Source organism: Panthera onca, chromosome B1 (assembly GCF_046562875.1).
Source record: "Panthera onca isolate mPanOnc1 chromosome B1, mPanOnc1 haplotype 2, whole genome shotgun sequence".
Taxonomy (NCBI): Eukaryota; Metazoa; Chordata; class Mammalia; order Carnivora; family Felidae; genus Panthera; species Panthera onca.
The window spans coordinates 6,816,701-6,843,187 of record NC_138342.1 but is presented as its reverse complement, the minus strand read 5'-3'; the positions used below and the strand labels follow the sequence as shown (position 1 = coordinate 6,843,187).

Sequence of the window (26,487 nt, the reverse complement as noted above, 5' to 3'; positions counted from 1 at the left end):
AACAGTATGGTGGTTCTCTAGAAATGAGAAACGGAAATCACATGTGACCCAGCAGTCCCATGTCTGGACATTTATCCCAAAGCATTGAAATCAGGATCTCACAGAGATATCAGCACTCTTAAATGTTCATTGCAGGATTTAAGAATTTACTATTCACAGTAACCAAGATGTAGAAATCACCTAAATGTCCATTGATAGATGTATGGTTGAAGAAGATGTGTTATACACACACAATGGAATATCATTCGGCTTTAAAAAAGAAGGAAATCCTGCAACGTGTCACAATATGGATGAATCTGGAAGACCTCACGCTGCCTGAAATAAGCCAGTCAGAGAAGGAGAAGTGCCGTCAGACCTCAATTAACTCTGAAATAGTCAATTCATGGATCCCAACAGCGGAATAGTGGTTGCCAGGGGCTGGGAGGGAGGGGGAAATGGGGAGCTGCCATCAGTGGGTGTAAAGTTTATGCAAGATGAGTAGGTTCAAGAGATCTGCTGTGTAGCATGGTGCCTGTCCTCAGCAATACCGTGTTGTGCACTTAAAATGTGTTCAGTGCCAGACCTCCTGTCCAGTGACCTTACCACAGTAGAAGAGTCTTTTTAACTTTGCAATGATAAATTATTCATTCACTAATGGAAAAAAAAACCATAAGGCACAGCTATGGAGGTCACTCCTGACAATACGAATGCAAACGCTAACTTTATTACATGCGAAAGCAATCATCGCAAAGGCAGAATTCCAGCAGACATCTACAGAGCGCTCTTGGGAAAGAGGACCTTGCATTTGCCCAATGGCACAACTACCCTCTCGGGCAAGGGATGTGTGATAGGAGATCCGCTCTCTGAATCAGCCCCTGAGTCATGCTTGCGTCAGCCCCTCGGGCACGAAGCACCACGAGACTGGAGATGGCAGCTCGGCTGCGTGACTTGGGCACATCACTCACCCCTCTGAGCCTCAGTTTCCCCACCTGTTAAAAGGCAGCAAGCACACTGACCTCGCAGGGGTTTGTGTGGCTCCTGCAGGCCCCGCATCCAGCACCATCCACCTGGAGTTGAGTGAGCTGTGTTCTGTCTCCCACTGGAGAACTCCTTCTGGGCAGAATCTTTGCTCAACACAGGAAACGTTTGCATCCCCTGGCATGTAGCAAGCTCTGAAAAGCTGCAGGTTAATTGAAATGAACTGAATTTGGTTCTTTTAGCTTCTCAGCTCCGTGGTTTCTTTTCATCATTCTCTGAGGTGCGTGCAAAGAAAGATTGGGTTGGAACACTGCCTCCTTCACTTTCTACCTGGGATCATTTCCTAATTCCTCTGAGGCTCAGAGAAGGGAACGCTAGGTTATCTTGCTGAGGCCTGTAAGACACCTAGTCCAATGTCTGGCACGTTGTGGATGCACAATGTCAGCCTCCTTTCCCCTGCTTGGTCTCTTGATGCCCCCCTTGAGTGAAGATGAGTCTGTAACTGGTACAAAATCTGATTACATAATGGCTCCCTCTCCCAGCCTAGAAATTGACCATGCCACCCAGAGGGTTTTCTCTCCAGTTGGGAAATGCAAACTCTCATTCCTTTTTCAAGTTCTTTGGAATTAGTGATCAGAACATGACCAGAAATACGAATGAGGTGTGAGCTTTGGGAAGCCTTTACTTTCAAGCGCAAGGGCGAGGATGGAAGCCTGAGCAGATCAGATGACCCAAGTAGATCAGATGAACTATTTAAGTGACTTGGAGATTCAAGGGAACAGACCCCTCCGGGAGGGTTATTTTCCATAAGCAAATGTCTTTTTGAAATGGGCTCACTGACTGTGAGTTTCCAAGGTCATTTCCCCTCTCTGCAAGGACAGCTAGTTAAAACTAGAAGTTTCTGACGCATCCGCTCCCCGCTCCCAAGATGCCATGGCTTCATTCTCCCCAGTCTTCCATGGGACCTGCACCCTTCTCGGGTTCTCCACTTGCTTGGGAGACCTCGTCCTTCTTCCTGTGCAATGCCGGGATCCCTCCCACAACATCTCTGACAGGTGGTCATCACGCCTCTCCTTGCACACCTCCAGGGATGGGGGGCTCACTGCTTGTGAACCGCCCAATCTGCCCTTGGCCACATCAGTCAGACATTCTTCCTTGTGGTGAGCTGACACCTGACACAGCACGGCTGCTGCCATTGGTCCTTGTTCTGACCTCAGGGCCAAGGAGTCCAACACTATCCACATCCAGGCTTCTCCTCCCAGAGGATCCCCTTCTCCACACTGAGCAAATGAGGAGGGACCAGTCACATTCATCCAACCTGGTTTGAGCACCTGCTGTATGCCAGGCCTTGAATAAGTCCCAGCCTCTGGCATGAAGTGTCATAAGCCTTACACCACCAGCATAAGCACCTGCCTTAATCTGGTAGGACCACAGTGATGACAGGAGCGGCCATGACAGCCATTTGCCAGCCTCAGGACAAGTACGTGTGCTTTGTCCCCTCACTGCATGGTTTCTGCCCCTTTGTGACTGGAGTCCCAGCTCCATGGGCAGATTCCAGGCCTTCCCCTAGAGATTGGAAGGAGGGGGCTCTGGGTAAAGAAAGACTGCAAGAGTTAGTTTCAAACCAGTCCTCTCTGTGATTCCCAAGTATAATGAAATTGGTGCTGATTTACAACATAGGCATTTGCTCACTCTGGTGATGGGCCAACGGATGGGTGAGAGGAAGCCAGAGGATGCTTCTAGGCTCATCAGGAATTCTGGATATAGAATGAGACCTAGGAAGAAAGGTCGGGAGTGAGGGGAGGGAGGAAGGAAGGAAGAGAGGAAAGGAGCGAAGAGAAGGAGAGGGGAGGAGAGGGTGGGAGGACTTTGTTTCAGAGGTCTGAAAGGTCTCGTTCTAAGTTCCCAGGGAGCATAACCGAGCATCCAGAGCAGGGCTTCGGAGCCCCTGGTTGAGCTCTACTCCCAGCTGCCCCATTCACCAGTGGTGACACTAGTGGCTTCCTCTGGTGGCCCCATTGCACCATCCTTCTCCCCACTCTGATTTCAGCCCAGCTGTGGGGCAGCCCCGTGTGAGCGCAGACGCAGGCTGAGCTCTCTGCACCTCCAGCACAGCAGGTGTCTGACTGCACGCTCAGATGGCCTGGACCCAGCTCGGCCCCTCCACAGTATAATGCGCACGCGTGCGAGTTAATGCCCCCTGGAGGCAGGAGTGGGCAGACGAATGCCCAGCCTCACCCGTGGGACAGTTCGGAGAGAACAACGTTCCGTGCTCTACTCAGAAGTCCAGCACAACGGACCCCGTCGTTCATGGTGGCCTCCTCGATGACTCACCTTGGGTGGCTCCCCCTTTCCCACTTCACTCCCCCCACCCCCTCACACCTGCTTTCTGCAACCACCACGTGTATCACCGTCTTACACCCAATCCTTGTCTCAGGCTCTGCTCTCAGGGACCCTAGTGCTGACCACCGGCAAGTTGCATCTCTCTCCTCACCTGCAGAGTAGGGACCCTGCGGTGTCTCTTTCAGGGGACAGTTATATGAAAGTTAAATAAGAAAAGGCCCATGAAGCTTGTGGAACGGTGGCTGGCCCAGAGTGACCCTCAGCAAGGGTTAGTCAGGATTGCTGCAACATTGGACTTCATGGTGATGAGACCTCAGAAAGAGCTCAGAAAACAATGTGGATCCAAATGAAAGACGGCAGCAAGGCTGGCTGAACCTAACGCATTTGGAAATTGGAATTGTCTTGCAGTCCCGTCTGCTAGGAATGAAGCGTCTGGGAAGGGGCACCTGCAGCGGAGAGATTCCCGCCTTCCAGAGGCACTCAGTTGTTTCTGCAAAACCATGAGACAGGGTTGCCTTTTTATATTTTAACAACCATAATTCAGCCACTGAAACTCTTCATTTGGAATATTTCAACGTGTATTTATTTTTGAGAGAGACAGAGACAGAATGTGAGTGGGTTAGGGGCAGAGAGAGAGGGGGACACAGAATCTGAAGCAGGCTCCGGGCTCCGAGCTGTCAGCACACAGCCTGACGCGGGACTCGAACTCATGGACCGTGAAATCATGACCTGAGCCGAAGTCGGACGCTCAACTGACTGAGCCACCCAGGTGCCCCTTCATTTGGAATATTTCAAAACAGAAACACTTTTTACAGCAGTTTGCAGAGGGTTTGTTTGGGAGTTTGAACCGGCAACACGTGTGCATCCCTTGGGGTCCCAAGCAGCACAGTGATGGCACCTTTTCCACAGGGCGACCTCCTTTGAAAAGCTGCTACTTTCTCGCTCTCCTTAGAATGTCACCTTTACCTTGAAGAGGTCGGTGACTCATGTCTTAGTAGGTGGAACCTCGGCTAGACAGCCACTGTCACAAGGTCCTGAGGCTGACAACGGGCTCACACCTGGGACAGGGGTGGCTGCTGAGCTCCTGTCTTTGCGCACGCACCTCCGTTTTACCCTAATCCGGGCCTTCTTTGGAGGATCCTGTATAAGCCGCCTGTACGTTTATCAGGGTTAACTCAGTTAAAACCAGACAGTACCGTTCCCAGGTCCTCTGACCCGTGCATTGGACAAGTAGGCGGAAATGTATCACTCTGTGCTGGAAGCAGAGGTGAGGGGCACCCTGCCGGCTCCCCCTCGTGGTGGAGCCCCCACCACCCTTATGTGGTCCCTGGGAAGGCTCCGGGATCAGTCCCTAATGCAGTGCTGCGACAGTACAAACAGGACTTCCCTAGTCTTCTGCTACGTTCCCCGCTTGGATCCTACTGCTGTTGGTATTGAACTCAAACTTCAATCCCAGATGCTGCTGAAAACTAATGTTTCAGTGAAACCCCCCAGTTTCAGAAGCCCTGAGGTGTGCTCCTCTCAGAAGAGGGGGTATGCACTGTGCCAGGCACACGGCTGCAGAGGGTCGTGGCCCCCCACTCCACCTGCAGCCCCTGTGCCTGCCTTGTCACAGGGCCCCTCGGGGCCACAAGAGGGACGTCTCCAGGCTGCCGCGTGCTTCACTCTAGCAGGTGATAAACGCTAGCAGGGTCGATCGGGGGCAGTGGCGACCGTAACACAGCGCCACAAACTGGGGACTTCAAACAACAGGTGTTCCCTCCAGTTCTAGAAACCAGAAGTCCAAAGTCAACCTGTCCTCAAGACCTGCTTGCTTTCCCAGCTTCCAGTGTTTGCCTGCCGGCCTTGGCACCCTGTGGCTGTGGCTGCCTCTGTCCAGGCCCTGCCTCCGTCCTCACGTGGCTGTCTTCCCCGCGTGTCCGTCTCTGTGTCTCTTCTCTCCTTCTTATCGAGGGCCCACCCTACTCCAGGGCGACCTCATCTTAACTGAAATACTGATCACATCGGCAAAGACCCTGTTTCCAGATAAGGTCACGTTCATCATTACCAGGTTAGGGCTTCAACGTATGTTTATGGGGACACCGTTCAACACCCAGTAGAACCCCGTCAGGCTAGAAAGGAAGAAAAGGAGAATAAAGTGGGGGTGTGGCAGGTGCCTCCTGGGATAGTTAACAGACCCCTGGTGCTCCCGGCCCACTGGGAGCAGCAGTGGCACTTCTGAGGACTTGGCGTGTGCTGACGTTTCATCCCGCAGACAGCCTCGCCGCAACCGTGTCCATTTTACAGATGATGAAACTGAGGCACAGAAACAGGAAGTAACTCACCTGGCCTCAGATGAGGTGACAAGGGGAGAAGTGAGGATTTGAGCCCCCGGCAGTGTGGCCGCAGAGTGGGGGCCCTTAACCACCCCATGACATCATGACACAGCTGGTCACAGGGGCCGGCAAACGACGCTCGTGCTATGGCAGGCACAGTGCAGGGTCAGGCACTCGCTCTGACCCCCCAGATCCCGAGGAAACAGAGGTGTGGGAGGCGGGCCCAGGTGCCAGGCTAGGGGCAGCAGAGGCTGGACGGAACCCAGTTCAGTCTGTGCTCCCCGCCCACCTCCGCCTTTCCTCTCTGCCGCACACCTCTTCCCATTTTTTCTCTGGGGGGGGGGGGTGGGGGACGGGGGGGCGGGTACTGGAGGGCCTGACTGGGGCTGCAGTCAGCTTCCAGCTCTTTCTCTGAGCTGGCCAGGCGCGGGCACAACCTCAGACACCACCTCCCTGATCTGGAGACTTGAGGGATGCGAGTCACACCCGTCGAGAACACCTGCTCTTCTTCCCGTCTTTGTTTCGCGTTGCCCGTGTGAAGCTGGGCGGGCAGAACGTTGGGGCTCGGCCCTCGGTGATCGTGAATGAAAGAAGCTGGACCGCACCGTGTCCCGCTCATCACCCATTTCCCCGGTCGGCGCACCAGCCCAATTCCAAATCCCCGAGGCCATCCGGGCTCCGGCCGGGAGCAGGCTCCCAGGCCTGTCCAGTGGAGGTCATGGCCCGTGTCGTCCACACAGTACAGCTAACATGTGGCATGTGAGCCAGCACCCTGCTCTGCCAGACTCCTCCCTGACCCAGCACCCACACCCTTCCCCACCGGACAGGGAAGACGACCTCAGGATCCGTACCTGTCGAGCTCCGGGCAGCCGTGACCACTCAGGCAGAATTAGATGCCAGGATGGTCCTGTCCTCTGTTCTGGTGCGCCCGGACAGACGCGACCCGGGAAGGAATTGCCGAGAGGCCGGACTGACCTTTAGGGAGGAAGTCCATGGGCCCCACCCCAACAGGCACCCCCCCCCCCCCAACTGCCATAGGACACCCAGTGAGCACTTTCCGGGGCTGGGCGCCTCTCCAGGTGCATGCCCCCCACCTGGTCTGCAAGCCACAGTCTGCCAGCCAGGCATTATTAGGGCACAGAGAGGCTGAGCAGCTCAGCCGTGGTCACCCAACCAGGACATGGCATAACACGGGCTCCAGGCCTAGCAGCCGGGCTCTAGAGCTGTGAGCCTAAACACCAGGCTTGTGGCTGCTCAGCTGGAGTTTGTGACCCCTGTCCCTTCCAACCCCTCCCTCCCAGACCTCAGACAGCACTGGGCAGACACACCCCCAATTTTCCCTTATTAGGTTTTGCATAATGCTGGCTTATCCCCCGCAAAGGGGACAGTATGTGTTTTGCATCTGCAGTGAGCCAGGCTCTGGGCTGGTGCTCTGCAGCGTCACCCCAAGGAGCTGTCCTAATGACTGGAGACCTGGGTGACCTCAGCTCCACCTTGCAGAGAGATCACATGCTTTTCCCATGCCGCACCGGAAGTGAGTTGGGGGGTGGGGGGTGCAGCTGTCTAATTAAAACAGTTTTCTGTGGCTGTTCTAATAAATTACCACAAACCTAGTGGCTTAAAACAATACAGGAATAGATGAAAGAAAGTTGGTACTTACTTAGTGGTTTAGTTTGAGCTGCCAGATCGAGACTTTTTGGCAATTCCTTTAAAAAAGTACCAATTTATTATCTTACACTTCTCGAGGTCAGAACTCCAAGATAGGTCTCACTGGGCTAAGACCAAGGGGCTGCAGGGCTGCATTCCTTCTAGAGGCTCCAGGGGAGAAGCGTTTCTTGCCCTTTCCGGCTTCCAGAGGCGCCCCCATTCCTTGGCTGGTGGCCCCTCCTCCACCTTTAAAGCGTATCCCCTCCACGCTCTGTTCCCAGCACATCCTCTCTGACTCTGACCTCCTGTCTCCCTCGCACAGGGATGACGCTGGGCCCACCCAGACAATCCAGGATAACCTCCCTGTCACAGGATCATTATCTGGATCGTATCTGTGGCCCTAGAAGCTAACATATACACAGGTTCTGGGGATTAGAATATGGACTTGTTTGGGAGGACATTATTCTGCCTACCACAGGTTCTTTCTGCTTTTCAAGGTGTCCCTTAAAAGACAAAGACAGCAAGCAAACTGGGATATTTGCCTCCACCCTCTGATCAGTGTCCTCCATGGGATTCTCCCTCCAGCCATGGGGACAGCCTAGATTCACTCCCACTGTGACACATGTCACATAAAGGCAGAGGAAAATTTCCTGGCGTACTTCCTCAGGTGCTCCAGCAAATGGATTTAGGAACTATGGAGCAAAACAAAGTTAAACGGGTGTCTTTGTGCAGGACTTATCAGAACGTTTATTATTCTGAGATAAAGTTTGAACCAAGAGATAGAGCATACACTGACACTGAACTTCTTTGACCGAGGAATCTTATTCCGTGGAGCTTCTCTGGGAGTTGGTATTCCACAAAATGCATGTTGGGAAATGTGAGTGACTTTGAAGGGGACGCAGCCTCTTCAGCGTCCATAGCTTTTGTTCCTTTCTCCAACTCCTATACTTGGCACACTGCCTGGAGCCAATACATGCTGAGAATTGGCTCTGGGCGGGGCCGCAGTTTCTGTCAACCAGCCCTGAGACTGTCCCTGTAAAAAACCGATGCTTCCTCCCCAAGCAAGGGTTGTGCGTTCCTTCGGACCGATGGGAGTCTGCCATCAGCCCGGGGCTCCTGAAACACGAGTGTCCACCAGTCGGCAGGGCCTGGCAGAGCTAAACCACTTTCCCCCACACGTCCCAGACGGTGGTGGGGCCGGCCTCAGGTGGGCCTCGAGGCCGAGGCAGTGAAGGATTCAAGGCCGTGTCTCCACGTGACCGCAGGAGCGTGGCCTCCGGAGAAAAGAGGGCGTTAGACTTTACCGCAGGAAGCCGCAGATCGGAAGCAGTCCGCCCCCTTCCCACCCGCAGGATCCTGTGCCCAGCCGGGTGCCACGGGTGGGCCGGGTCACGGCGAGGTCCTCCCGGTATCGGCGGAGCCCTGCAGGGGCCTGAAGCCCGGGAGGGTCTCCCACCGCGGATGGAGCCTGTGCCAGGCGCCCATGAGGCGGCAAGCACACGCCCGGTGCCCTGGCAGCCTGTGTGCATTGCCCCGCGGGGTGGCTGAGGGCTGCGGGAGCCCGTCGCCTGTCAGCCGCACTGTGCTCGGATGCTGGCTCCCTCACTGACTGCCTTCTGTCATGCTCACTGCCGTGTCCCTCTGTTCCTGTCCGCCGCGCCACAGCCCCACTTCTGTGCCCCTAACGTGCCCTCCCCTGTCACCCCCAAGTCTCAGTGTTTGCTCTTCATTCGAAACACATCGGTGGAAAACACACTTGGTGCCCGGCTCTGCAGAGAAGAAATAAAATAACAGCGGTAACTGTTGTTCATCGGACACCATTTACGTGCCAGGCACTTCACATACGTTGTTTTCTATTCTCAAAAACACCCCAGAGGTAGGTTTTATGGTTTCCGTTCCATGGAAGGACAGTTCAGAGAGAAGCAGCCGCTGCCTAGGGTCACACAGGTCACGCAGGAGGGGCAGGCGACTCTGACCCCGCGGCCCACACACTTCCCAGGGTACCCTCCTGCTTGGGGGCATCACGGGGTGGGCATGGCAGCTGCGTGGACACGTTGTCACGGCCAGGAGTGAGGAGAAGGTGCTTAGTTAGCCGTGACCGGGGCTGGGAGGGCTTCCGGAAGACATGGCGGCTGAGCGGGTCCCAGAAAAGAATGTTCCAGACAGGCCACAAAGTGGCAGAAGGAGCATGTGTGAGGCACAGAGGCGTGTCGTGGGGGTGGGTGGAGGTCCTTCTCAGTCAGGACAGATGGGAGGGGACAGTCTTGAGGTGGAGGGGCTTGTGGGCAGGGCCTCCACCGGGCAGAGTGAGTTCGGGTCCTGCTGGCTGGGGCAGGACAGCCAAGGCTCGAGTGCAGGAAAAGGTCGTCTTGGGGGATGGAGACCAGCATGAGGAGCCCACAGAGAGGTGCTGAGACTGAACTGAGACAGGACCTGGGGCCTGAGAGGGGCACACGACTCGAGAGCAGGAAGGTGGCATCGGTGGGGCTCGGTGACAAGATGAGACCTGTAGGCAGGTCCTCCATCCTGTGCTCTCACCTGGCCCGCCCCTCCCTCACTTCCCACCAGGGGAAATCAGGGAAAGCTTCCCGGAGGAGAGGGTATCTGAGCTGAGGCTCAAAGAACAAGGCTAGCCAAATGCAGAAAGGCCAAAAGAACATTCTGGAGAGAGAAAAGAAGTAAAAGTACCAGTGTTTCTCCTGAGTGCCGGGATGTGTGAGGCAACTTGCTGTCTTTTGGCTCCCTGCTCAAGGACCCTCTCTCTTCTGACAGCACGAATGCACCCCTCCCTGGTGCCCCTCAGGACTCCAGCTCGGCTTTCCTGTTACTACTGTTTGCTGTTTTCAAAAGGACATTTGTGAGCCCCCTGCCAGAGGATACATATGGGGTGGGAAGGACCCCAGAACTGAATCCCACGGGGCCATAATTATTAGGAGTGATCACCAACAGAAAGGAGTGTAGTGGGGCAGGCGGGGAGGGGGGAGGTTATCTGGAAAGTAGGGAAGCGCACAGGGGCCAGGTCCTGCCGGGGAGAAGGGCGACAGGCTGGCGGGGGTAGGACAGGGTCTGCTCTGGTGTGACGTCCTCCTGGGAGGAACCAGAAGCCTGTTTGAAACGGTGGTTCTGAACTGGCGACATTTGGCGGTGTCTGGAGACATTTTCTTAAATTATTTTGTTCATTGAGATATAATGGACACTGGCATTATATGTTGGCGTTACATATGGCGTTATATTAGTCTCAGGTGTCCAACATGGCGATTCAATATTTGTATATAACATGAAGCGGTCCCCGCAAAATAGGCCCAGCTGACATGTGCCCCCACACACTTACAACTTTTTCCCGTGATGAGAACTTTTAAGGTCTGTTCTTTCAAGGGCTTTGGAATATATGCTACAGTATTGTTAACTGTAGTCATGTAGTCACAATGTGTGCACGCCCCCAGGGCCTGTTTCTTTTGTAAGTGGAAGTTTGTACTTTCGCCCGCCTTCACCCGTGTGCTCGCCCCCCCACCCCCACCTCTGGAAACCACCAGTCTGTTCCCTGTATCTGTGAGTTTGGTTTGGGGAGGGGTTTTTGTTTTGTGTTGTTTTTAGATTCCGCATGTGAGATCATGCAGTGTTTGTCTTTCTCTGTCTGATTTGTCTCACTTAGTGTGATGCCCTCAAGGTACATCCATGTTGTTGGGAATGGCAGGATTTCCCTCTTTTTGTAGCTGAATAATATTCCACTGTGTGTGTGTGTGTGTGTGTGTGTGTGCAAGTATACATGTGTGAATACACGTGTAAATATACATGTGCGTGTGTGTGTGTAAGTATACGTGTGTGCATGTGTCTGCGTGTGTGTAAGTGCACGTGCGTGTGTTATCTCCGTACGCCTCCGCCCATCAGCAGACACTCAGGTGTGTCTCCACGTGTCGGCTCTCGTAAACGACGCTTGGAGGCAGCTCTGATGGTCCCTGGTGCCGAGCTCCTCCGGCATCTGGTGGGTAGAGGCCAGGGATGCCGCTAAATGCCCCACAACGCACAGGACCGTGCCTGCCACAGAGTTATCCGCCCAGAGGCCAGGAGTGCGGGAGTGGGAAGGGCAGGCTCGGGGCTCAGACCTACAAAGGCAAACCGTGCCCCTCCCCCAGCAGGCACCAGGCGCTAGGCCTCAAGGTGTGTGCAGCAAGCGGAAAGAGGAGGTGCTAGGGACGGCGCTGAGATGGGAAGGCACAGGGGACCGGGAGGACCCGGAGTGGCCAGGCACGCTCTCCTGTCCCCTCGGCCATCTGGGAGGGAGGGAGGGAAGGAGCAGCCAGGCAAGGAAAGGCTGGGAGTGCGTTCCTGGCAGAGGGACCAGCATGGCCAGGTGCAGACAGCCGAGAAGCACAAGGGGTGGAGGAAAGATGAGCCACTGATCCGCTCGGGAGTGACGCAGCAGGGTGGGAGCTGAGGGAGGGGACTGGTGCCGCGGCGTGGAGGACAGGTTTACGGGGGGAGCTGTACGGGACATGAGGCAGCCAGGCCAGGAAAGCCGCTAGTGGGCTGTGGTCACAGGTCAGGAGAAGGTAATAAGAACCAAAGCAGACAGCAGGGTGGGAGCTGAGAACAGAGCTAAACTGATTGTTTTTGCTTTCGAGCGGCTCATCGCTGCAGTCAGCTTCTCCAGGAAGCAGGTGCTGAGGAGGAGCCAAGAGTGCGGAAGTTTCATTGGAGAGTAACACTGAGAGAGGGAGAGGGAGGAGGCAGGATAGAGCAGGACAGCCTCAGACCGGGACACCCCCCGGCCGGGTCTCTGCACACCCAGTGGGGAGCTCTGGAGCAACACTCGTGCGTTGCGGCATCCCCACCGGGTGAACACGGCTGTGCCCTTGCGTCCCCACCGTGCCCACTCATGGGCCGGGAGTCACCGTGGGAACAGCATCACCTGGGCTTCAAGGTTGAGTGCATATCCACAAAGCCAAGGGCGGGGGCAGGGTGGTGTCAGTCAACCACGCGCTCACAGCTACGGTGGGGAGTCCTTTCCTGAAGGCGACGTGAGTGGTGCATCTCCGTGTCCGCCATGATACTCTCCCTCACCGGATACTCGTCCTCACCCAGTCACAGGAAACTTCGAGGAAGGGGTGTGGAACAAGTAGAAAGACACTGTCTTTATGAGCACATATACAACAGGAAATTAAATTGATGCTTTAAAAGAAGAAGGAAAGCGCGGCTTTTAAGAAAGAAGACCTTTCTTCCAGGAAACTCTGTTAAGAGCTGAGCATTGAATTTCCCTGAGAGCTTCCTGGCAGCCAAGGGGAAAGGGGGGTGGTGGAGGGGAATAGGCTATAGATTTCTCTTTTATTTTACATGGAAAGCATGTATTTCAGGGAGGAGAGAGAAATATTTTCCTGCCCTCAGACTTCAGGATTACTTTATCATATGAGTGTTGCATTTTGAACTTTGAGGAAGTATTAGCAGTACTGTAGTTAAGTGAATGACATGGAAATGTTATTCATTCAGCTACTTCTCCCGTTTATCCTTAATAAAAACTAGCAAAAGTATTAAATCATAGCTTATTAAAGAAACATTCTGAAGCAGTTTTCAGTGTACTGTTGGAAATAACACCCCAGAGTCTCATGGGCTTGCTTTTTGTAGAATCTGGAGGAAGTTTTAACAGCCTTTTTGTTTTGTTTTGTGTTTTTGTTTGTGTGTGTGTGTGTGTGTGTGTGTGTGTGTGTGTGTGTTGGGGATTTTGTTTTGCTACTTAAGAAGAGCAATTTCATATGCCCTGTGCTGTAGTACAGTGTTTTTAAGGATGATGCCCACTGTGTCTGGAATGGACTGTCCACGGGAGCCGCCACCACGGCCACCTTTCTCTGGAGGAGGATAAATGTCAGAGCACTGAACATTTAAACCCGTGTTCTGAAAGCATCTGCTATTATCTGATTATTATGCTGTCAGGGGTCTAATCCATAAGCCCACCTTTATACATATATATGTGGAGGTTTGCACCATTAAAGGCTTAGTCAGAAATGGCAGGTTCGCTGAGGCTGGAAATTTGCAGTGTTCAGCCTGGAAAAGGCCCAAGTCACATGGGTGAGTTTGAATACTAGGAAGATTAGCCCTTTGAGAGTATTTCCACACAAGGTTCCTGTGTCTCAGAGGGTCATATGGAAAGGGCCCTGGAGGTCATTTAGTTCAGTTCTCCTTCCGATGACAGAATCTCCTCCCAGAATCCTGGCCAAGAAGCAGGCAGTCTGACCATCTGAGTGCCTCCAATGAGGAGAGCACACAGGTCCAGGCAAATGGGAGGTGCTCAGTAAATACTTTTCAAAGGAATACGTCCTATGTGTGAAGCTCTGAGCCCGGGTTTAGTGTATATATGTCATCTGGTTACTATAGCAGCCGTGTGAGGCAGGAATGCTTACAAACCACGGACAGATGCACTGTGGTAGCAGGGGATTTGAACCCAGTGCCCCCAGGAGACCAGTGTTTCCTCCTGGCTCTTCTCCTAGCCAACTAGGTGACCTTGGGCAAGTCATTGCACATCTCTGGGCCTCTGTTTTCCTATTTTTTTTAAGTTTTTAAAAATTTTATTTAAAATTTATTTTTGAGAGAGGGGCAGAGCATGAGCAGGGGAAGGGCAGAGAGAGAGGGAGACACAGAATCAGAAGCAGGCTCCAGGCTCCGAGCTGTCAGCACAGAGCCCGACATGGGTCTCGAACTCACGAGCCACGAGATCATGACCTGAGTCGAAGTCAGGTGCTGACCTGACTGAGCCACCCAGGCGCCCCTGCTCTGTTTTTAAACAAAGGCTCGGGACTCCTCGCTTTCAAAGGCCCCTGCCAGCTCTGTCCCCGACAAGGCATGTGTCTGGGTGGTGGGACCGTCCACTGCAAACATCCTAATCCCTCCTGAAAGTCTGTGATGGTCCCTGTGTGCAGCCTTCCGAACCTTCCTGGGCAAAGAGGATGTCTCCCGAGAGGTGGAGGAGGTCCTGGCAGAGAGCCGCTTGCAGAGGAACATCCACCTGGTGTCCGTGCTGGAGCTGCTACGGAGTCCCTTCGTCCGCTGGCAGGTCATCACTGTGGTCGTCACCATGGCCAGCTACCAGCTCTGCGGTCTCAACGCGGTGAGCGTCCCTGCACAAAGGGCGGTACCAGGGGGAGGTAACGGGGGGGGGGGGGTCAGGGCTCAGGCCTCGGTGCCTGGATCCGGTCCTGGCTCTGCCACCTGCACTGGCTCTGTGCCATCAGGCAGTCACGTGATCTGATTGATCCTCAGTTTTGTCATCTGTAAAATGGGATGATGTAATACCGAAAGAAAGAATTCACGCAAAGTGTTCAAAGCAGCAGCAACACAGTCACCCCTTAATAAACACCATTGTTTAATTTAGTGATCCCTAAAACTCGTGTTTCTTAATAGAGTAGGAGTTAGGAAGCTGTAAGTGAGAGATGATTTAAATAAAAGTACTCTTGGCTGGGCTGGCTTCAACATGGGACTTTGGTGTGGGAGGATCTCGGGCTTGAAAGGAAAACTTTCCCGGGGCCTGAGTTAACGTGGGCAGGGAGATCGGGCGGAGGCGGGCGGAATCTTCTGTGAAGTTCCCCAAACCCACGGACAGACGCAGCTGGCCCCTTCCCTCCTGGTGGCTCCTGAGGGTAGAATCCAAGAATCCCAGGACCAGGGAGCAGGCTCGGGATCGTTATCATTGCTGCTTCTGGAAAATAATGGGTTGCGTTGTGCAGTGGTGAGTTCCCCATTTATGAAGGTGTGCAAGCCAGCTGGCAGGGCAGTGTAGAGGTACTCACATAGCTCAGGAGAAGTGTGGCTGGGTCCAGAAGGAGGAAAAAGGGGACCTTCTAAAGAGCCCCAGATAAAATAGCTCCATAAGCCCGGCATCCCCTAAAAGTCTGCATGGCAGTGTCTGGGGTATGTAGGGGGAGGTGACATGAGATGAGAGGGAGGCGTCCCTGTCCAGAGAGGGCAAGGTGACAGCATGGAAAGTTACAACGCCTCATTTGAACCACTCTTGATGCTATTTTTGGAAACATTGGGATGAGCTGAAATCGACTTGCAACTTACTTATTTTTACCTTTTTCCTTGGTCTGTTGAAAGCCAGCAGAAGGAGGAGGTGCCCGGGGCAAACAGCATGGCCTTGGACACCGCCTGCTGTTTCCTGCACTTCACAGCTCCAGGCTCAGAGCCACCCTCCCTGTTCTGAGAAGGTAGAGAGGGAGCGTCTCCGTTTCCTCAAGCTAACATTTGGAGTCGTAAAAGCCACATATGGAATCTGTATTCAATGAGGCATTTGGATCGAGAGCCATGACATTTCTAAACAGAATTCTCTCCTCTCCCGGGACATAAATTTCTGATTCGCGTTCCCTATAAAATTTCCTGTATAAATCCCACTAGGGTGTGTCTGTAAACCCCGCTGCATAGGCCTAGGATGGGGAAAAACCTTGTCTTCTGCTCTGGGGACCAGCGGTAGTGAGGTCTCAGCTCGGGGCATCCCGCCCTCCTCATACTGATTGCCTTTCGTGTCTTTTGTTATTGTCGTGAGCACATTTGACATGAGATCTACCTCCTTAGCAAACGTCTAAGTGTGCACTGGAGTCTTGTTAACTGTGGGACGGGCTTTGCACAGCACATCTCCAGAGCTCGTTCATCTTGCTTGACGGGAGCTCCGTACCGTTGACTGTCAGCTCCCCGTTTCCTCCTCCCCCAGCCCCTGGCGACCACCACTCGCCCGCTCTCTGCTCCTATGAGTTTGCCTGTTTTAGATCCATCGTGTAAGTGGAAGCATGTGGTACCTGTCCTTCTGTGACCAGCCCGCTTCCCTCGACGTAACGTCTACCAGGGTCACCCAGGTTGTTACAAGTTGCAGGATTTCCTTCTTTTCTTATTTTTATTTTTTATTTTTTTGAGGCTGGCTAATATCCGTCTGTGCGTACACGTACCACATTTCCTCTATCAGTTCATCCATCGACAAACACTTGGGATGTTTCCACGCCTCGGCTGCACTGGATGTGGAGTGCAGGCATCTCTCCGAGATCCTGATTTCAATCCAGACCAAAACCCGGAAGTGGGATACTGACTCATGTGGCAGTTCGGTTTCTAATTCTTTGAGGACCCCCCATACTGTTTTCCGTGGTGGCTGCACAAGTTTCCATTCCCACTGACAGTGTGATGTAGCCAGTCTTGTTAATTTTTGCTTTTGGTGTCGTATCCAAAAAAGACCAATGCTATGAAGTTTTTCCACTACGTTTTCTTCTAGGACCTTCATAGTTCTTATGTTTAAATCCTTAATCCATTTTGAGTAAACATAAGGGTCCAATTTCATTCTTTTGTACGTGGATATCCAATTTTTCCAACACCATTTGCCAAACTATCCTTTTCCCATTGAATGTTCTTGGCACCCTTGTCCAAGGTCAGTTGGGCATCAATGAGTTTACCTCTGGGCTCTCTGTTCTGTCCCATTAGTTTGCGTGCCTGCCTTTATGCCAGTATCACACTGTTTTAACTACCGTCACTTTGTAATATCTTTTGAAAAGAGGAAATGGGATGCCTCCAATTTTGTTCTTTTCCAAGATTCTTTTGGCTATTCATTGTCTTTTATGGTTCCATATGAATTTTAGGATTTTTTTTTCTATTTTTGGAAAATATGCCATTGGGATTTTGATGGGGATGGCATTGAAGGCATTGAATCTGTAGATCATTTTGGGTGGGGTGGCCATTTGGACAATATTAAATCTTCCAATCCATGAATGGAATATTTTTCTACTTATTTGTGTATTTAATTTCTTTCATAATGTTTTATAGTTTACAGTGTAAAAGTCTTTCATTTCCTTACTTAAGGAATTTAAGGAATTTATTCCTAAGTATTTTTTGATGTTATTATAAATAGAATTTTTTTTCATTTTTTTTAACATTTATTTATTTTTGAGAGACAGAGAGAGACTAAGCACCAGCAGTGGAGAGGCAGAGAGAGAGGGAGACACAGAATCCAAAGCAGGCTCCAGGCTCTGAGCTGTCAGCACAGAGCCCGACTCGGGGCTCGAACTTGCAAACCGTGAGATCATGATCTGAGCTGAAGTCAGATGCTTAACCGACTGAGTCACCCAGGAGCCCCTAGAATTATTTTAATTTCCCTTTTGGATAATTCAATGTTAGTATATAAAAACATGACTGATTTTTGTATGTTCTGTATCCTGCAACTTTACCGAATTTGATTATTAGTTTTAACAGTTTGTGCGTGTGTGTGTGTGTGCGTGTGTGTGTGTGTGTGTGTGTGTGTGCACGCACGCTATCTTTGGGGTTTTCTACATATAAGATCATGTCATTTGCAAACAGTGATGCTTTTACTTCTTCCTTTCTGAATTGGGTGCCTTTTCTTTTTCTTGTCTAACTGCCCGGGCGAGGACCTCCAGCACTATGTTGAATAGAAGCGGCAAGAGCGGGCATCTTTGTCTCGTTCCTGATCTTAGAGGGAAGGCTCTCAGTTTGATGAGTGTGGTGATATCATAATATGATGTCGGTGGAGTAGGACGTTAGCTCTGGGCTTCTCCAGTATGGCCTTTATTATGTTGAGATAATCTTCATCTATTTCTTGCTGTTTTAGGATTATTTCTAATCTGTAAGTCAGAAGTAACACTTGTAGCTTGGCATGCTGAATTTGACATAGAGCAACATGCTCTGGCCCAGTATCCAGAGGCCTGGCTTTCTGTCTCACTGTGGCCACAAACCTGCAGTGGGAAACCTAGGCCAGTCACTTCCCCGCACCCAGCCTCTGTCTGCTCAGCTGTAATAATAATAAAGCACACCTTCACTTAGCACTTAGCATGAGCCAGAAGTTGTCCCCATGGCAGCCCTGTGAGTTACACAGCACTGTTAGGCACAGAGACACTGGGAGACTTTCCCTAAGTCACATAGCTACAAATGGTAGAAAGGGGATTTGAGTCCCAGCCATTTGGCCACAAGGTTTGGCTGCTTAAGCCGTGAGCAGGGAAGGTCCCTAAGGCCCCCTCAGAGCATCCCCATATGGGACACTGATCTGTGTCCCCGGGTCATCCTTAGGCAGCCAGCGAGACAAGTCTTACCTCTTCTGTTTTACGTACAAAAGGACAAACACTGGTTAGCAGCAATCTTGGTGTCAGAGCCCAGCTGTCCTGGGACCCGGTCCAGCTCTGCCCCTGCACCTCTTGCCCCCAAATCCAAATATTGCATGAGGCCAAGAAAGAATGCTAACACAGACGAAAATCTTGAAATGCCCTTCAAAACTTTATTCCCTTCATTTTGCCAGAAATTATTTGGGGGATGTGGTCTGTGGTTTAAGACGTCACAAATACTGCTAGGTATGTCCTACTTATCACTTTATTCCAGCCCCAAATGTCCTGCAGGAAGTGGTGCCATCCCCATTTTGTAGAGGAGGAAACTGAGGTTTACAGAGGGCCAAGGACATGCTCAGGGTCACAATAGGAGGGGTGCCCGTGCTGTCAAACTCACACGTCCTGGTTCCAGGTCTTCTGCCCTGGAGCCCCTGCCCAGGCTTGGTCAGCCCATCTCCTAAGAGCCAGGCACCTGCACTAAACCAGCAGCTCTCAGCCTCAGCACCGTGCACACTGGGGGCTGGAAAATTCCTTGTCCTGGTGCGGGTGGTGGGGGAGCTGTCCTGGGTACTACAGAATGTTCTGTGGCATCCCTGGCTTCTGCCCATTAGATGACAACCTACCCCACCAGTTGTGACAACCAAAAATGTCTTCAGATGTTGCCAAATGTCCCCTGGGGTAAAATTGCCCCCAGTGGAGAATTACTGGGTTAAACCAACGTTACAAATTGCTCAGTACATTTTTGCTAACAGAATCAATGAATAGATTCCACAAAGCTTAGAAATCAGGCAAAAGTTGGATTTAACATTTAATTGTTTCTAAATTCCTTTTCAGCATCGCATTCTTTTTTCCTCCTTCTCACAATGGCTTTCAAATTCCCTCCTCTAAAATTAGACTTAAATCCTTCATTTTATGCAGCTGCCTTCTTCCTGAACAGTTTGTTGCATGAAAACCAGACTTGTGTGTGAATGTTCAGTCTCTCACCAGCAAGGAGCCTCCCGGTTACAGACTCCCTCCCCTTCCCTGGGGTGGTCACAGCAGCTCCTACACCCACAGCTGTCCCTCCCCTCCCCATGACTGTCCTCGTGAGGGAAGGCCACCTCTCATGGTCCCTGTGTCTCCAGCACCCAGAACTGCCCGTGGCACATGGGAGGCACCTGAACACTGGGAGAGAGGGGGAAGAGGTGAGAAGAACAGGGGCAGGGAGGGGGCTGCTTCCACCAAATGCTTGGGTTGAGAATTGGACCGACGCCATTGTCACACCTGCTGCAGGAAAACCAGTTTTCTTGAGACTTCCTGAATGTTCTGGAATACCCAGGATTATAGTATCCTTATCGACACCTGGGGTTGCCCTTCCTTCCTCTGGACTCCTTCCCTCTTGAACAGAGGAAGCCAATCATACCGACTCATCTGGGCCTCGGTTTCCTATTATGAAAACGGGGGATATTAATGCTCAGTCTGCAGAGCTTCTGTGGGGGGTGATAGGAAGTTATGTACGTGGAACATGTCACAGATGGTAACCGCTGAGCTTACGTTCCATCTCCCCTCCCCTTGCCCTTACCAGCAAGACTGTTTCTAACACCGTGTTCTTCCCTCTCTCGATGCCACTCTTTTGCAAACTTGGCTGCTCCCACTATGCGGTCTTGGCTGGGAAACAAGGCGCTGGAGCTTGTTAGAAATGGACGCAAAACAAGAGTGGAGAGGCTCAGGGCGCAGGCTGCAAATAAGCCTGGCGATGCCCATTCTGGACCCTCGGAGGCGTTTCACGGCCTCCCGGGTCGGTCCACTCGGCAGGTGCCCAAGCGTCACAGCGTTCCCGGGCAGCTGTGTGTCCCTCGGGTCTGTCACCTGTACAACTGCTGTGTAACGCCTCCCTTTGCTGCTACACCAGATTTGTGAGGGCAAGGACACGTGTGTGCTGTTCCCCTGTGTGGTGTACCTGCCGTGGCTGACAGAGCACCAGACATCCCCTCCATAAAGAACCAAGTGGCAGGGAGGCAAGGCTGGGAGGGTGGAGGGGGGAGGAAGAAGGCCTTAGACATGATGCCTTCCCCCGGGGGAGCCCGGAGCCCTCTGATGGTCTATCTGCTTTGTCCATGCATCGATGCATCGATGCATCGTCAGGAACGCTGCAGGCCAAATCCTGTCTTGCACAAAACTTCTAATCACAGGTTGAGAAGCATTGTAAATAGCTTTTGTTTTTGAAGTTTCTTCCCAGATAACATCCTAATTCAGATTAGAAGGATTGAATGTTCTGTTACCTCTGTAACTGAGACCCTTCACTGAAAGGATTTGCGATGTCCCCAGATGGGGAGAGTGCTGCACGGAGGCCCTTTGCGTGGCTGCCCCAGCGTTCTGGTCAAGAGGACATGTCCTGGAGTCCGTGGTGTTCAACTCCCAGCTCTGAACTTGCAGGCTAAGGGGAAAGTTGCCACGACTGCTCCGTGCCTCAGTTTCCCCAGCTGTAAAGTGCCCCCCCCCCCCATGTGATGGCACGAAGATGGACGAAAGGATGTCTATAAAGTTCTCAGCACAGAGCTGCCCTGCCCTGAGACCCCGGGCGCCTGGGTTCCAGCCCACATCCCCACCTCCCAGCCCTGGAACCCAGGTTAGAAGCTTAACCCCTCTGCCCTTGGTCACTGAGATGTGACTGGGGACATGACTCAAAGGCGGTATCAGCTGGTTGAGGGCTGGGTCAGGGTGGGGTTATGTTTTTACCTGTAAAGGAAGGAGCAAGATAGGAAATCCAACACTCTTAGAAAAGCTTTTAAAAGCTAGCATGTTCTGGCCACCCTTAAAATTTGAGTCCTTATTTCGTATCTTTCTGGATTTCCAAATAGAAAGAGTGAGGGGATCGGGAGGAAGCCCCTCCTTGCTGAGTGCTGGAGGCGCCCCATCAGGTCATCCAGCGATGCTCATCAGGGTGTGAAGTGGCCCAGGAGAGGTGGGGGAGTCACTCGCTCATTCCTGCACATCCATGGTCAGGTCCAAGGGGCCCTGATGGCAACGAGGGGTGACACTTGAGCTCTGGATGCACCAGCTCTGCGAAGACTGGGGTCTGGGCCTAGAATTGTCTGGAGAGCAGGGGGTCTGCTTCTCTTTGCTGCAGAGCATGTTGTTATCCTTTCCCAGGACGCACCTGCTCCCTTCCGGCCCCCGATGGAACCCCCACCCCATTCCACCTCAGGAGGGCAAGCAGAGGCAGCAGAGAGCAGGAAAGGGTTGGAAGGACCTGAGCCCACATCCCAGCTCTGCCACTCTTGGCCGTGTAGCCCTCACTGGGCCGAGCCTCACTTTCCTCATCTGTTAAATGGGGGCAAGACACCTACCCCACTGGGTTGTGTGAGGATGGAATTAGGACACGTAGATGATAGATTTGGGGGTACAATATATGAGCCTTTTTTCCCCTCTGAAATTCAGAGCAGGTTAGAGAGATTGGCACAGGAATCGGATAGATGGGGATCACAATGTCTCCTCTACTCCAGGTGGAGCAGGATTAGAGGTTGTGACCCCAGAAGTCGCCATGAATTCTGCATTCCCAGATTTAAGGCACCTCCCCAGTCAACAGGAAGAGGAAGCAACCCCAGCCCCAACTCCACGGGTCCCTCCCTGCATGGACAGAGCAGAGGGGACACAAGCTTCCCGCGGGTGCACAGAGAGCCCAGCAGGGGCGCATGTGAGCACATGAGTGTTTCTTTCTAAGGGCCCTTCATTCCTTATGTGATTCCTTGTCCCTTGGGCTGAGAGACAGTCGTGTTCCTGAATGGGAGTAGGAAATGAAGGGAAAGGAGGTCCCTGCCCTACAGTAGGCCCAGCACTGGTGCCATCCCTGGGAGCTAGTGTTCAATAAACGACGAGATCTCCTTTGTCTTCTATCCTTCAACGTAGATCCCGTGCGTCACCATTGGTGGAGACAACCTGTGTGTTGACAGCTCTCTTTCTCTCTCTGACCTCTGCTCCCACCTTTGCGCCTTCTCTCTCTGAACTCCGTCCTATAAGGACCCTCATGACTCCATTTCCAGCTCACCTAGATAATCCAGGATAACTTCCCCTTGTCAGGACCCCTAAACTTAACCACATCTTCAGAGCTCCTGTGCCAGGTAGTGTAACATATTCACAGGCTCCTGGGATTGGGACACAGACATGTTTGGGGGAGCCACTGTTTGGTGACCACCCCCTGCAAGCACGTGTTGAGCCCATACTCTGCCAGAATCGCCTTGTTCCGGGCAAAGGCAAATCAGGTGGTTTCTTGTTCCTGAAGGGTTAGCCAGAGAGATGGGTTAAAACGCCTCTCTCAGGAAGAGGCCAGCTGCAGGCAGCTGGGCATATGTGGGATTCCGGGGGAAATGCTGGCTAGAGGAGGCATTTCCAGTTAGCCAGCTGCGCTAACAGCCCAGCAAAGCCCGTGCAGCAGGAAGGACTGTGGGGCAGGAAGGGAACAGGCCTGGGTCTGCACTCTGGTGTGATGGGCTGCGTGTGGTCTCTCTGACCACACTGTCACCTGCACAAGCTGTTGAGAGAGTTGAACGCGATTATGGTGCTATGCTTTGTCTCTAACACGCGGTGTCGGGAGTTAAGGAGGAGGGCTTTGGGGCATCCGAGGCGGGCCGTCAGGAGGCCTGCGCCCCCCTCTCCAGGCTGCGAAGCAGACCCTGAAGTACTTCCTCCCCAAGCCATGCGCACGACTGTGACATGTTTCTTCACCAAAGAACAGTGGTGTCTCAGGAGAGACCTGGAAATCTTCTGGAACGATACCCACCGTTTGTTGTACACCAGCTCTAGAAAAGACGCTTTACTTCATCACTTTCCAGCTTGTTTACCACCACCCTGAAAGCCAGATCTTTTTTCCCTTCTTTAGAGACGCGTAGTCCCTTGCCTACAGACCCACAGTTCACCAGGGGCCGCGCTGGGGTCAGATCCGGTACGCGGGCCTCCAGCTTGCTGTCCTTCCAGTCCTTCTCTGGGGGAGGAGACAGTCAGCCACCTGAGAACCTGACTATGTCAAGGATGAGGTCAACACAAAGCACCCTCCGCGGGAGGGTTTGCTGTGGGACACGCTCCACCTTTCCTGGTACTTCTGGGTCGTCCGACGTCCTCAAACTGCCTGATCAGATAAACCTCAGTGCAGGAAGATAAACCTCAGAGGCCGTTACCTTCCTGCTCTGGAAGGTGATTCAGGGGGAGAGCAATGGCTTTGGGAGCCAGCACTAAGATGGGCAGTTCGTGCACAGACCTCACCCCCCACCCCACCCCCGCACCCCTCCAGGGACGGGGCCAGCCCAGCAGGAACACCCCACAGGCCCTGGACTGGGGGAGATGGTCCTCAGGGCTGATTTCTGCCTATCAATGAATAGGTACATTTACATATGAAATGACTCCCCACCTTGAGCTCGTAATTTTATGCAAATGATTCCCTTTGCTAACGTTTAACCCCCTCTGAGGAAGCCTGAGGCTACAGGGGGAATTGGAAATGGGGAAGGGGGTTGCAGGGGTGTGAGAAGCCAGGAAGGAGACCCCGGGGCAAGCAGGGCACCGCTTCCGCGGGAGAACACAAATCCAGCGGGGTCCGAGGCTGGCAGCTCTGGGGTCCAGACTGAGGCTGAGAATACCGTGATGTCCGCATGGTCGCCAGGGGATGGAAGGGGCCGTGGAGCCTTGGCTGTCAAAAATCAGTGACTTTGGGTAAAGGCGTTTCTGCTCCTCTGATCCAGCCCTGCAGATCTGCTGGGGGTCACAGTGAACCTTCAAAAGGGAGTGGAGATTATACAAACAAATCCAGCGAGGACTGAGCCTTTCTGGAATAATTTTGGCTTCTGTCACAGCCCCAAGAGCTATAGGAACTAATGAATTTATCAGGAGCCACGTGTGTACTCTGTGAATGTGAAAGCAAAAGTAGAATCTAAAATTCTAATTTCTCAGCTCAGTCAAGTGCGAGCAGGCACAGGGGAGAGGGTCCTTGTCTTACGGGAGCATTGAAACGCATTTCGCCCAGAGATGCATCAAATCCCACAAACTCACAGAAACGCATGCGGTCCTTTTTACTGGGCTCTGAGCGTTGCCCGTAACTTTATGAAGAATTACTCCTGTCGCTAAAACATAATCCATCTGCATATATGTGTGCAGGTCCTAAATTCTGTCTTCTCCCCCGAGGCACGAAATTTTTTTGGTAAACAAATGCTGGTAACAAGACAAATCTGTAGAAACAAGAGCTCTTTCCAAACACAAAGTAAGAGGCTGCGCTCAGGCCTGACAAGTTACAGCCAACGAGCTCTAATGTTTCTTAATAATGATCAGTGTGTAAATGCTTCTGAGGCCCTTCACACAGTGGGTTTCCCTGTCAGATGTCATGGAAAGGACAGCACGGGTTTCTGTCCTCTAGCAAACCCTTGCTCTTTGAGGAACGGTTGGGATTGGGAGAACACAAATGACCCGTGTCCAGCCCCTGGACCCAAAACTTTAATAATGAGCAGTGATAATTCTTACCCAATTCCTGATACCCTCTCCTCTTTGAGGAGGAGAAGGAAGCCCAGCAGGACAGAGGTCATTGCTTGAGGTCACACAGCCACCTCAGCATGGAGCCAGGTCTCCAACCTCCAGACAGTGATTGTCGGAGGTCCCGTGAGTGTCGTTAGGGTTAGGTTTGGTCTCCAGTGGCAGAAACCTCCACACATGAGGGAAGTTGGGAGGGGTGGCCCAGCCGTCCCAGGACCACGCATCCTGCTTTGCCCAGGGCGTCCAGATTTGTGTCTGTTGTCCTAGACTAATTATTAACAGTCTCAAAAGTGCCCAGCTTTGGCTAGTAAATTACAGCATCACTCTAAGTGAGTGACGACACAGGCTTCTTCTAACCTCGCACTCTAGCATCTGAACAGGTGGCTTGCATTTCAAAGCAGGGGCTCCATGTGTAGTTTTGTAAGTTGTGTGTTACACAACCCTTAGGAGCGCCATTCACATTGTCCCCATTATAGATTTACTGTGACGGTTTTCTAGCAGTTGACATTAAAGCATCTTGTGGATCAGGGACCTTTTCTGTTTCTCACGGAGTTGCCATGGGGGCTAATAGCAGTGCTATCCTGTCACCTAGTGATCCAAGAAGGCTGCTGAAGCTCCAGCCATCACATTCACCATCTTGACAGCAGAAGGGAGGAAGGGCAAAAAATGGGATCACACGTCCTTGATGGAAAGCTCATTTTAAGGAGACTTCCAAGAAGCCTCGCCAACATTTCTGTTCCTGTCTCATTGCCACCATCGGCTGAGCACGTGTTGCCCCCAGTGTGGTAGTTCTGTTAGTGATGAAGAAAGGGGAGAGGAGGGAGCAGGAAGAAAACACGTAGTTGGCCACATCATACAGCTCCACTCTGGATGCAGCTGTGAATCTCAGAGACCACCTTGGACCTGAACTTAATTTTGGAAATAGATGCCTTTCACTGACTCTCCTCCCTTGTTTTTCTTCCCTTTGTTATAGATTTGGTTCTACACCAATAGCATCTTTGGGAAAGCTGGGGTCCCTCCGGAAAAGATCCCATACATCACCTTGAGCACCGGTGGCATTGAGACTTTGGCCGCCATCTTCTCTGTAAGTGAACTGACCAGTTATTCCTGAGAACGTCATAGGGGGTGCATAGCGCCGTGGGGACCCCCAGACCATAAATGTGCTGGCCTTTAAAGGAGCATGTCCTTTGTCTCTCCAAAGTTACCTGAATTTTAGGAGTTTATCACGCAGCTCATGATGTTTTACCTGTCTAGAGAATATTCTCATCTATATTTTGCTCCCCTGTTATCTTTCTTTTGATAAATAGCTCCCTTCTTTGAACTCTCACCTGGTCACAGATGATACAGTGTGATCAACACCCAGTGGAAAGGGCCATTTCTCCCTGAGGGTCCAAGCGAGAGTCCCTGTGAGCCTCAGGTCCATTGCCATGACTTTAAAAGTGTTTCTAAACCATTAGCTGTCACCTTTGTACCCCAAACATGTAGGACTTTGGAGAGAAAAGAAAGGAGAAAAGACATTCCCGTTGATCAGTGTAACAGAGAGTGACTTTATAATAAGCAAAGGGGACGCTGGGGTGGCTCAGTCAGTTAAGCATCTGACTCTTGATTCATCTCAAGTTGTGACCTCGTGGTTTGTGGGATGGAGCCCCCGCTTTGGGTTC

General features: G+C 52.2%; 1 protein-coding gene across 4 annotated transcripts in view; it reads left to right on the top strand.

The window, feature by feature from the left end:
- Positions 1–26,487, top strand: part of SLC2A9 (solute carrier family 2 member 9) — a 254,275-nt gene that overhangs the window by 156,340 nt on the left and 71,448 nt on the right. For all 4 annotated transcript variants that reach the window (XM_060655438.3, XM_060655440.3, XM_060655439.3 and 1 more), the window contains 2 exons: positions 14,171–14,358; positions 25,800–25,910. In XM_060655438.3, coding sequence (XP_060511421.2) covers positions 14,171–14,358; positions 25,800–25,910 — 299 coding nt within the window. The remainder of the gene's footprint in view (positions 1–14,170; positions 14,359–25,799; positions 25,911–26,487) is intronic.